This window comes from Gopherus evgoodei, chromosome 5 (genome assembly GCF_007399415.2).
Source record: "Gopherus evgoodei ecotype Sinaloan lineage chromosome 5, rGopEvg1_v1.p, whole genome shotgun sequence".
NCBI classification, from domain to species: Eukaryota; Metazoa; Chordata; order Testudines; family Testudinidae; genus Gopherus; species Gopherus evgoodei.
This window is the reverse complement of record NC_044326.1, coordinates 92,050,643-92,063,432: the sequence shown is the minus strand read 5'-3', so window position 1 is coordinate 92,063,432 and position 12,790 is coordinate 92,050,643. Positions and strand designations below refer to the sequence as shown.

Below are 12,790 nucleotides of genomic sequence, written 5' to 3'. Positions count from 1 at the left end.
GCCTTTACCCAGCTTAAGGCGATGCTCATGTCTGACCCTGTGCTCAGGGCCCCGGACTTTAACAAGCCATTCCTAGTAACCACAGATGCATCTGAGCGTGGTATAGGAGCAGTGCTCATGCAGGAAGCAACAGATCACAACTTCCATCCTGTCGTGTTTCTCAGCAAGAAACTGTCTGAGAGGGAAAGTCACTGGTCAGTCAGTGAAAAGGAATGCTATGCCATTGTGTACGCCCTGGAAAAGCTACGCCCATATGTTTGGGGACGGCGGTTCCAACTACAAACTGACCATGCTGCACTAAAGTGGCTTCATACTGCCAAGGGGAACAACAAGAAACTTCTTCGTTGGAGTTTAGCTCTCCAAGATTTTGATTTTGAAATTCAACACATCACAGGAGCTTCTAACAAAGTTGCTGATGCACTCTCCCGTGAGAGTTTCCCAGAATCCAGTAGTTAAAAAGTGTTCTTAAAATGTAAAAGTCTGTTAGTTATATACTTAGTAGTATATGTAAAGGTGCATGTGTTGTATTAATCTGTTTATTTTCAAGTTCTAGAAGGAAATTGCCGCCAGTGAGCTTCCCCACTGTCTGCAATTTGGGGGGCGTGTCATAAACAGATAGCTAAGGGTTAATGTCTCTTTCACCTGAAACACCTGACCAGAGAACCAATCAGGAAACCGGATTTTTTCAACTTTGGGTGGAGGGAAGTGGGTGTCTGAGTCTTTTGTCTGTCTGCCTGTTTCCTCTGAGCTTTGGAGAAGTAGTTCTATTTTCTAGTCTTCTGTTTCTAAGTGTAAGGACAAAGAGATCAGATAGTAAGTTCTATGGTTTCTTTTCTTTGGTATTTGCATGAATATCAGTGCTGGAGTGCTTTGATTTGTATTCTTTTTGAATAAGGCTGTTTATTCAATATTCTTTTAAGCAATTGACCCTGTGTTGTATCATCTTAATACAGAGAGAACATTTGTATTTTTTCTTTCTTTTTTATATAAAGCTTTCTTTTAAGACCTGTTGGAGTTTTTCTTTACTTCAGGGAAATTGAGTCTGTACTCACCAGGGAATTGGTGGGAGGAAGAAATCAAGGGGAGAGCTGTGTGTTGGATTGCTAGCCTGATTTGGCATTTCCTCTGGGTGAAGAGGAAAGTGCTTTTGTTCCAGGATTGGGAACGGAGAGGGGGACTCACTCTGCGTAGTTTCACAGAGCTTGTGTCTGTGTATCTCTCCAGGAGCACCTGGAGGGGGGAAGGGAATCAGGATTATTTCCCTTTGTTGTGAGACTCAAGGGATTTGGGTCTTGTGGTCCCCAGGGAAGGTTTTTCAGGGGGACCAGAGTGCCCCAAAACACTCTAATTTTTTGGGTGGTGGCAGCAGTACCAGGTCCAAGCTGGTAACTAAGCTTGGAGGTTTTCATGCTAACCCCCAAATTTTGGACGCTAAGGTCCAGAATCTGGGAATAAGGTTATAACAGTATAGCAACCCTGCTTCCCAGTGAAGTTTTGTGTATTAATATATTAACAATGTTAGTCACTTTAGATTCTATAAACAGGTAGAAGATTGGAGAGCGGTGGGGGGGGGAGGGGGTTACAGGACATAAATACACCAGAATACTCACAACTCTATGCTTAGTGAGAGCCTAGTAGCCATCAGACCCTTGTCTTATCTGAAGATTTGTCCCTTGATAAAAATATTAGATGCTGACAGCTAGCCAAGGCCCCCAGCACAAGCGTATGGGCCCCACTTCTCTGACAGCAGAGGAAGCATTTTCATTAAAATGGCTCAGTTATGTTTTTAGGGAGGGGTCAACAATTTGTCAGACTAGTCATCCTAAACTCCCAAAGTCAGCTGTGGGGGCATCACAGGATTTTGTGAACTGCTCTTGCTCTGTACAGACATAATAGAATTCTTCTGCACTGTTCAGATTTGTTCAGTCTCAGGTATTACCATTTTAATGAAAGCACTGCCTTCTGTTGGAGGGGGGAAGCCCTTCCTTCTTCTCTAAATGTGTTCTGTAATACTTATCACCAAAACTAATCTCATGCAACCAGAACTACCTATATGCTAAGCTAAGAGAAACCCTTAACTGCCTAAATACTACAATAATGAGCACCCTCCACGTACTCAGGATAGGTATGGATCTTACCTGGAGGCAACATGATCCAAAACCAACAGGAACCTGGATAGGAATCAGTAAGCCTGTGTTCTACTCCCTACTCTACCATCAAGCTGTTGTGTGACTTTGACAAGTTACTTCAGCCACCTCAACCTCTGTTTTCCTCATCTACAGAACAGGGATAATTATATTTACCATCCTTTGTAAAGCATTTTGCCACCTTCAGATTATAAGCACTAAGTATTATTCTTATTGTTATCAAGAGTGGTGTGATCATAGACGAGGATACATTTTATCTTTACATTCTGAAACGTCTTTTAAGTACTTTGCATGTTGTACAGTAGTTTGCTATTCTACATAGAGCACCACTGTACATACTACGAAATACCATCACACGTCAAATCCATAGCTAGCCAGTAGGCAGTACTGTATATTGTGCTAACATGTAGTCTCAGCAAGAGTTTACAGTACAACGCTAGATTTCTTGTAGCGTAGGTTGCAGAAGCATTATGGACATATTTTCAAAAAAAGAGCTATGACAAGAAGCAGCTGTACAATTTGCACTGGAGTGATTAGATTCTTTAATTCGGTTAAAAGCCTCTGGAAACCCTAAACAAGTCCTGGATTGAGCTCTGCTTCTAAGGATCTTTCTTCCTGAAGGCTGACAGACTTCTCACTCTTGTGAAAGGGCAGCTTCAGAAAGCAACTGGGCATTCTCCAACACCCACGTTTTGAGAAGTACAGTCAGCACTTGCTGAAAAATAAAAGTATAAAGTCTTTTTTTCATTGGGAATGGATGAAAAGGATAAGAGGGCACAGTAAATGTAATGTTTAAAAATAGGTGCAGCATGTTTAACATTTGAAGTAAGTTAGGGTACAGATCACAGCCACAGAAATATCAGTTTAAGACTTTTATTCAAAACACGTCTTCCCAGAATAGTATTTGTTTCTAATCAGAATAGCATTGTTTTAAAGTGAAAGTTTGAGGTATAGATTATTGAAGTTCAGAAGCCTCGTTCTGCCTCTACATTATAGAGGGTGCGGAGACTGAGGCCATATATTCATCTTGACAACATTATAACTTGCTGTAGGATGTCGGGGAGGGAGGATACATTTGTATGTAATCGGAAGGAAGAATTCCACATGTAAACTACACTACATTAATTTTCTTTTCAGAGTTCTCCATCAGCTTTAGAGAAGAAATACTAGTACTACTTTTAGGATTCATAGTTGCCATATAAATTGTATATGATATATATTATTTTTGGTCTAGCTTTAGTACTATCATCAGTACGAATCCTTGGCCATATTATTAAGTTTTGTGTGTATTTTTCAAGCTTTTCTGTAATTTTTCTATGGCGTAACTGTTGTTACACCTTGCCAAGAGTTTTTTTGTTTGATTGTTTTTTATTATATTTTGTAAACAGGAGCTTTAAAAGCCCCACTGCTGTCTGCCTCCAAGCACTTCCAGTCTTGAATTATAGTTTTTTATATCTTGGCTGAAAGTTTAGTTCAATCTATTTAATAGTGACAGTGTACAAACGTGAGGAAAAGGATAAAATCTAAAATGTTTATGCAACAAGAACATAAACGCCTCATTATCTATAGCTCCATATGCCAAATATCAATAATGCTCCTATTTATATATAAAAGTTGCCTTGTGGCCAAGATTTTATTTTATATTTATAAAATATTAGTCACATATATGTAGTTTGTATGAGATTATGGCCATGAATATTTTTACTTCAGTAAAACATAAATAAGATGATAAAGTGGAATATTACAATGTTATAATCACCTTTCACAGCTTAGAATACCAGTAAGGAGTCGATGTAAAAACTAGATTTAAATGAAAAACTGCCGTGGATTTAATTAAATCTGCTGTTTTCTTGGTAAATATATTTAGTGTGTACTATATGGTACCTTGACCTATATTACTGTACACTGTGTCTCTGATTCACTGCAAAAGCTTATTTCTCTCTGACAAACTACACCATGTTAGGTTCTCTGTTGTAAGGAATGAACACTGATCAAAATATCAAATGCGAGCCCTAACAAGCAGTTTTAGGTGCAACAACCTGCAAGATTTGTTTTATATTTCCAAAGAAGAGCAGTAGATTTCAGAACATCTGTCAGCTGGTTGATTGTCATACATATTTCTGTGAAACTCTTCAATGGTGTCACTGTTGCTCACTGGGGAGAGAGAGAAAAAAAATACACTGAGGTTTTAGAGAGAGAGAGAATACCATCACTTCTTGTGCAGCTATTAGAAGTACCGCTGTATATTTAATTAAACTGGCTTAAGAACATAAGAACAGCCATAGTGGGTCAGACCAGTGGTCCGTCTAGCCCAGTATCCTGTCTTCTGACAGTGGCCTGCGCCAGGTGCTTCAGAGGGAACAAACAGAATAGGGCAATTATTGAGTGATCCATACCCTGTCGTCCACTTCCAGCTTCTGGGAGACAGAGGCTATGGACACCTAGAGCATGGAGTTGCATCCTGACCATTTTGGCTAATAGCCATTGATGGACCTTTCCTCCATGAACTTGTCTAATTCTTTTTTGAACTCAGTTATAGTTTTGGCCTTCACAAATCCCATGGCTACAAGTTCCATAGGTTGACTGTACGTTATGTGAAGAAATACTTCCTTCTGTTTGTTTTAAAACCTGCTGCCTGTTAATTCATTGGATGACCCCTGGTTCTTGTGTTACGTGAAGGAGAAAATAACAGTTCCTTATTCATTTTCTCCACACCAGTCATGATTTTATACACCTCTATCATATGCCCCCTTAGTCATCTTTTTTCCAAGCTGTAAAGTCCCAGTCTTTTTAATCTCTCCTCATATGGAAGCTGTTCAATATTGTAGCAGAGTGGTCACTCGCTCCTGTCGTGAGGGGTTTAAAGACAGCGCTGGGAGAGGGCTGTTGCAGGGGGAAGCACCCGCAGCTGGGCCATGCCCCAATCAGGCCTCAGCTGGCCCTAGATAAGATGCTGGGAGGCAGGTGCTCAGCAGCCTCCCTCTAGCTTCTGAGAGGGCGGGCTGCTGTGGTGGTGCAGAGCAGAGCAGCTGAGGAAGCTCCAGCCAGGAAAGCCCCAGGCTGCAGCTTAGCAGAAGGCCAATGGGTATTGGGGGGTTGCAGAGGGCAGCCCAGGGGTAGGCAAAGGCAGCAAGACCAAACCCAACCTTGCTGGTGATGAGTAGGCCATCACAGACTGCAGGCTGCCCTAGTGAGCACGGGCTAAATTATGACTGGAAGTAGGCACTGAGGCAAGGTGGGGATAGTGGGTGGGGGTTCCCCAGGGAGGGGAGATCCTGAGACTGAGGGGTGTATGGCCAGGGGGTAGCACCCCAGATAATGGGGCACTGGGTCCAGGAGGGACATGGAGACCAAGTGGCAGTGGGACACTGGCCTGCAGAGGGTGCTCCAGAGGCTGGATGAGCTAATTCCTGGAAGAGACCAGCAGGAAGTGCTGTAAGGGTGCGTCCTGCACTGTTACAAATATCCCTAATCATTTTTGTTGCCCTTATCTGTACTTTTCCCAATTCTAATATATATTTTTTGAGATGGGGCAACCAGAACTGCATACAGTATTCAAATGTGGGTGTACCATGGATTTATATAGTGCCATTATATTTGCTGTCTTGTTATCTCTCTCTTTCCTAATGGTTCCTAACATTCTGTTAGCTTCTTTGACTGCTGCAGCACACTGAGTGGATGTGTTTAGAGAACTATCCACAAAGACTCCAAGACCTCTTTCTTGAGTGGTAGCATCTAATTTAGATTCCATAATTGTGTATGTATAGTTGGGATTATATTTTTCAGTGTACATCACTTTGCATTTATCAACATGAACAAGCTACAAGCTAACTGACTAAGCAATAACTAAAGCAATCTTGGGACCTCATATCAACCAGAAGATAGCTACACTAAAAATTTGCAGAGAATAGATGTACGGTTTGGTGTATGGATGGGCTCCACCTTAACCAAAATGGAACTAGATTGCTGGCACTTAACATTTAAAAGGTTGTAGAGCAGCTTTTAAACTAAGGGCTGGGGGAAAGCCCACAGGTGCAGAGGAGCACATGGTTTGGACATCCCTTAGGGGAGGATCTATTAATAAAGAATCTCTATGTTCTAATGAGGATATGAGGATGAAAAATGATAAAATACAGGCAGGGTCTGATCAGAAACAGTCAAATAAAAAAGAATGCCATTCAGTTACATCATGTAATGGCAGACAGCCAAAAGGAGAAGTTTTTAAAGTGCTTATATACCAATGCTAGAAGTCTAAATAATAAAAGGGGTGAACGAGGGTGCCTCATATTAAATGAGGATATTGATATAATAGGCATCACAGAAACATGGTGGAATAAGAATAATCAGTAAGATACAGTAATACCAGGGTACAAAATATATTGGAAGGACAGAACAGGTCATGCTGGTGGGAGAGTGGCATTATATGTGAAAGAAAGCATGGAGTCAAATGAAGTAAAAATTGTAAATGAAACAAACTGTACCATACAATCTTTACGGATAGAAATTCCATAGTCTATTAATAAGATTATAGAAGTAGGGATATATTACTGACCACCTGATCAGGGTGGGAAGAGTGACTGTGGCCTCGTCCAGACTAGGGGAGGAAAATCGATCTTAGATACGCAACTTCAGCTACGTGAATAACGTAGCTGAAGTCGAATATCTAAGATCGAATTACTCACCCGTCCAGACGGCGCGGGATCGATGTCCGCGGCTCTCCGTGTCGATTCCGGAACTCCGTTCGGGTTGATGGAGTTCCGGAATCGATGTAAGCGCGCTCGGGGATCGATATATCGCGTCTAGACTAGACGCGATATATCGATCCCCGAGCAATCGATTTTAACCCGCCGATACAGCGGGTTAGTCTGGACGTGGGCTGTGAAATGCTTGAAGATTAGAGAGGCTATTAAAATAAAAAACTCATGATAATAATGGGGGATTTCAGTTATCCCCATATTGACTGGGTACATGTCACCTCAGGATGGGATGCAGAGAAAGTTTCTTGACAGCTTAAATGACTGCTTCTCGGAGCAGCTGGTCCTGGAACCCACCAGAGGAGAGACAATTCTTGATTTAATCCTAAATGGAGCACAGGATGTGGTCCAAGAGGTGAATATAACTGAACCACTTGGTAATAGTGACCATAATATAATTAAATTTAATATCCTGCGGCAGGAAAAACACCACAGTGGCCCAACACTGTAGCATTTAATTTCAGAAAGAGGAGCTACACAAATGAGGAGGTTAGTTAAACAGAAATTAAAGGGTACAGTGCCAAAAGTGCAAGCTGCGTGGAAACTTTTTGAATTTGAGGAACAGTTAGCCAAAGACTCAAAGTAATAGCAAATTTTAAGTACATCAGAAGCAGGAAGCCTGCTAAACAACCAATGGGGCCATCGGTTGATTGAGGTACTAAAGGAGCACTCAAAGACAATAAGGCCATTGTGGAGAAACTAAATGAATTCTTTGCATCGGTCTTCACAGCTAAGGATATGAGGGAGATTCCCAAACCTGAGCCGTTCTTTTTAGGTGACAGATCTGAGGAACTGTCCCAGACTGAGGTATCATTAGAGGAGGTTTTGGAACAAATTGATAAATTAAATAGCAGTAACTTATCAGGACCAAATGGTATTCACCTAAGAGTTCTGAAGGAACTCAAATGTGAAATTACAAAACTACTAACTGTAGTCTGTAACCTATCATTTAAATCAGCTTCTGTACCAGATGACTGGAAGATAGCTAATGTGATGCTAATTTTTAAAAAAGGCTCCAGAGGTGATCCTGGCAATTACAGTTATGTAAGTCCGACTTCAGTACTGGGCAAACTGATTGAAACTATAATAAAGAACAATATTGTCAGACACACAGATGAACATAATTTGTTGAGGAAGAGTCAACATGGCTTTAGTAAAGGGAAATCATGCCTCACCAATCTACTAGAATTCTTTGAGGGTGTCAACAAGCATGTGGACCAAGGGGATCCAGTGGATATAGTGTACTTAAATTTTCAAAAAGCCTTTGACAAGGTCCCTCACCAAAAGCTCTTATGCAAAGTAAGCTGCCACGGGATAAGAGGGAAGGTGCTCTCATGAATTGGTAACTGGTTAAAAGAGAGGAAACAAAGGGTAGGTATAAATGGTCCATCCTCAGAATGGAGAGAGGTAAAATAGTGGTGTCCCCCAAGGGTCTGTTCTGGGACCAGTCCTAGTCAACATATTCATAAATGATCTTGAAAAAGGGGTAAACAGTGAAGTTGCAAAATTTGCAGATGATACAAAATTACTAAAGATAGTTAAGACCCAGGCAGACTGTGAAGACCCGTGTGCTGTGCCTGTGTTTCTCCAGCAGTGAGGTTGCAAGTGAGAGTCAGCGTCAGAGACAGAAGTCACACTGTCTATCTTTGCAGTTCTTTGCCCTCCCCCTTTTAAGTGTATTTGTCTTGTTTTGTCTTCTAGGAAACAGGATTGCACTTTAACAACAGCAATGCCAGCCCATCTCAAGTGCTTCTTCTCTTTTCCCCAAAAAGATAGTTATTACCATCTAAGACGGTCGAACACGGGATTTTTCCTTCTAAAGACTCTCTCTAGCTAAGTGGAAAAGGAACAGGGGATATTAAAATTAAAGCCTTACTTAATACTTTACATTTCAAAGGCTTGAAGTGTTTTTCTTTCCCCCTCCCCAGAATCTTTAATAAAGGGTTTTAAAGCTTTGTAGTAATGTGTTTGCCAAGGCACCGTGCAGGCTGCGGTCTCTGTATACCAAACCCCAAACTTTGTTTAAAAAACAGGCCTCACATAGGCCTCCTCCACAACTGAGTGATTTCACCTTAGGGGCCAAACTCTCAACCACCAGACATATATTGAAGCACGGCTCTACTTTGAAAAGTGATGACTAAAAATTGAATCTTTCAATGTCTATTCAGAGTCATAGCTAATGACTTCATCAATTAAAATAAGCTTTTGCTACTTTTATTCCTGCACCGGAGACCAGGTATATCTGTGAGAGAGAGCAACTCTATTCTGGATCTCACATCATTAACAGAATTGCTGTCCGTATGATGTATTACTTTGAACACCCCAACGTGTGCTAGGAATTTTACACACACTGGTAAAAGTGCGGTCCCTGCCCCAAAGATCTTACAATCCGACGTATAATAAAAAGCTTACCATCTTGTTAACTATGTCCTGAGTGGAGAATCTTTATTGCTAGTGATGCGTAAGGCAGAAAAACCCAGCTTGCCTTTCACATTTCTTGCTGTGTTTGCAGCACTGGCAGTTAGAAAAATACATCCTTTTCTTTGTAAACTAAACAAGATTATATATGGAGTCATTTGGAACCCCATGATGCTATTTTGTAAAAGTTGCTTTTTGGAGTAGAAGCATGTTTTAACCAGTAATATCTGCAGCCATATTCTAGCTGGTAACAACCATATGCACAGACTTTCCCTTACTGCCCAGAATATTTTTTTCTTTAAATTTGCAGTTCAAAAATGGATCATTTATAGCTGTGAGTTTATTATTCCTTAACTAATGAAATCATACTGTTACTACCTTTAAATTCATTAAGGTGACTGTTTCCAAAATCAAAACCTGGGACACTTTTATGAGAACAAGTAGTTAGGATTGCAAAATACCTGTTCCACTGCACCATTTTATTCCTGGTAAGTACAGAGCAAATTCTATTTGGAACAGTAATAGATCTTGAACAAACATCGTATAGTTATTTTAAAATGTTTGGATCGATGAAAAGAAAAAAACAGGACATTTCAGATGATCCAAAAGAGGTTTTTGGGACATATCAGATGAAAAACCAGAACATAAGACCTCTGTATTAGTATAATATAAAATAATATTTGCCTTTTTAATCACAAGATGGTGACAGGTCTTGAGTGATATTACATAGTACCATGTAATGGACTGAGCAAATTAGCAAACAGATAGAAGAGAGGAATCTATTTACTATTTTGTATACACACACACACACAAACACTTTGACAGATCCCTGGTGAACAATTAGTTCATTTCTGTTCAACCTCCCCCTCTTCTTTCACAGGTGCTCTAGGGAAGTGCTACAAGAAGGTTCCTTGAGAAACTAGTAGGGAGACAGAAAATGGCTTTGGGAAGGGTTGAATCCTAAGCTGGGGAGTTTTTCTTTTTATGATAATTTACATTTTTGTTATAAACCTTATGAAAAAAAATCTTGCAATGCACGATTTTTTCTGCAGATTCATTTCACTATCTTACTCCTTTAGGACTATGTAAAATCACATAGAATGGTAACACTTTCATCTGGAAAGCCAATTCAGCAAAGTACGTAAGCACATGCCTAAGTTTAAAGCACATGTTGTATGCAGTGAAGAAGAGCTCTGTGTGGCTCGAAAACTTGTCCCTCTCACCAACAGAAGTTGGTCCGATTAAAGATATTACCTCACCCACCTTGTCTCTCCAAACTACATGAGTAGTTCCATGTCTCCAGTAGAACTACTCCCGTTATTAAAGTTACGTATGTGCTTCAGTAATCTTGCTGAATTGGCTCTGAGAAAGATATCAGACAAACTCAGCAGTTATATTAAAGGCAAGTTGAAGAGTCCTAAAAATTGAAAACCTGATCTTGGTCAATGACTGTACTTAAAAAGGAACATATTGGGCCTGACTGTGTTTACACAGGATAACAGGAGAGGAGCTCAGTTTGATAAGGTAACAATCCAGGGGTCCAATATCTGTTCCCATTTAAATCAACATCTGAACTCATTATCTTGAACGAAATTAGGATTCCACCAGCTCCTACGTGCTTGATTCAACTCCCATGAAAGTCAGTGGGAGCTGAATCAGATAAATGTGTAATCAGAAGTTTCACTCATTTTAATAAAAATCACTAGAAGCAATATCTCCTGGAGACTGTAAAGATGCATATTCAGTAGCAGGGCAGCACAGTGTTAAATAGAGATTTGATGTATTAAATTACTGCATAGTGTTTCTCTAAACAAAAACTCACTGTTGTAATGAATATAATTTTGTCACTGACAGGTATATATAGCAATGATTTGGAAACCTGTTAAAACTTGCTAAATAAATAGAAAAAAAAAATTGAGACTATTGATAGTGTAATAAAGCTATGCTTCCTCTAGCTCCAATAAGATGTCAATAGAACCACTGTGATTCTTGAGCTATTCAAGACACTTCAACTAAGTTATTTTTTATCATTTTCTTTTATGGGAGATGGAATGTGAATTCACAGTCACAATCTATGTGCAAAGTTTCAACATGGATGATTGTAATTAGCTGAGAAAGCTTGGAAGTTGGCGGTTAAAATGAAAATGGCATGCTTGAATGTTCCATATACCTTTAAGAATCCTTAGGAATTTTTTGAGATCCCGTTGTTGCCGAAGAAGCTGGAAGACAAAATACAAACAGCTGGAAATATTTCTGTTCAGTGGTTTAACAGTGTAGCTACAGAATAAAGCAAACCCTATTTTAGAAATAAGAGTAGTACTTTGGGTTCATGGGTTGAAATTTTCAAAGACATCTAGGAGATTTGGACACATATTGGTCATTAACTTTATTTTGTTTCTAATTTTAACGGAAGATGTGTTTAAATCTTCTAGACTGCTCAACCATTACCCATTCCTTCCAGTTTAGTTGTATCTTACTCGCTTAAGATAAATGAGAAAATAAAAGTACCCTAACTGTATTAACCATTACATTGCTTATAAACAACAATAAAATACCACCTTTAGTGTATTGGTCTTTTCATCAGCTTCATGTCAGAAGATTCCTCCTTTCAAATTCAGTTAGGCTAAAAATTCTTCATCACGGCATGTGACAAAAGTGGAAGTTTTCTTTAGGCCGTAACTCTTCCATCAAATAATTTTGCTACGTATCATAAGACAATTGCAGTATGGTCCCCCCCCAAAAAGCCCTGTGGGTTTAACATTAGCCAAAGCTTAATAAAAGCTATTGTCAATGTGTGGTGATTTAAAAATTAAATTATTAACCTACAAAAGATGTGTGGTATATTAGTTAGCACACATATGACTCCACTTAATTTTTCTATACAACAGTGCAGCTAACCCAGAGCAAACAGCCATGACTTTATTTTAGAAAGAAACCGTTTTAGATTAGACAGTACTCTGCACCTTCTGAATCCTGCCCAGACTCATCCTCAACAGCCTCCTGGTTCTTGGAGGATGTGTCAGGCATCTCTTGAGCTGCTGAGGCTGTTCCTTCTTGAATACTGTCCATGTTGTCCTCATGAGCAGAAGCTGCAGCAACATCCAAGTCTTCACCCACAACTTCTGGGAATTAGAGAGAGAATTGTATTTTCTTTTTTCTCTATTTGCCAGTATCAATGAAACCCCATATGAGCCCCAATTCAATAAGCACGGTTCTAATTTTAAGCATGAGCCATTGAAGTAAATAAGACTATTCAAGTGCTTAAAGTTTAAGCATGTGCATAAGCAATTGCAGGTCTGGAATTTAAGATACTATCCACTGTTTTCTGTTGAATCCTCCTACCCTTAGGGCAGAGAATTATAAACATTAACAATTTTGCTAATTATTTCTAATATTTTTCTAGCCTGAGGTGTGTACTTTTGAGAAAGTGTCTCCTGGCTGGTCATTTTTATATTTTATTTTAAAATTTTT

At 39.7% G+C, this 12,790-nt stretch overlaps 1 protein-coding gene and 1 long non-coding RNA gene across 4 annotated transcripts in view; one reads left to right on the top strand and one right to left on the bottom strand.

Moving 5' to 3' along the window:
* The window catches only part of LOC115652135, a 28,411-nt gene extending 19,084 nt beyond the window's left edge, over positions 1-9,327 (top strand). The window contains exon 3 of the long non-coding RNA XR_004000561.1: positions 8,603-9,327. This is a non-coding gene — a long non-coding RNA (uncharacterized LOC115652135). The remainder of the gene's footprint in view (positions 1-8,602) is intronic.
* MGARP (mitochondria localized glutamic acid rich protein) overlaps positions 1,493-12,790 on the bottom strand; it is a 48,682-nt gene continuing 37,384 nt past the window's right edge. Inside the window, exons 5-8 of one of the 3 annotated variants that reach the window (XR_004000560.1) lie at positions 12,283-12,441; positions 11,490-11,538; positions 4,187-4,301; positions 1,493-2,862 (exon numbers count right to left, since the gene is read on the bottom strand). Coding sequence is in view for 2 of the 3 variants with exons in the window: in XM_030563780.1 (XP_030419640.1) it covers positions 11,492-11,538; positions 12,283-12,441 (206 nt within the window). In the remaining variant the exon portion in view is untranslated. Of the gene's footprint in view, positions 2,863-3,006; positions 4,302-11,489; positions 11,539-12,282; positions 12,442-12,790 lie in introns of those variants that run through there. The other 2 variants (XM_030563781.1, XM_030563780.1) reach the window with 2 other exon arrangements.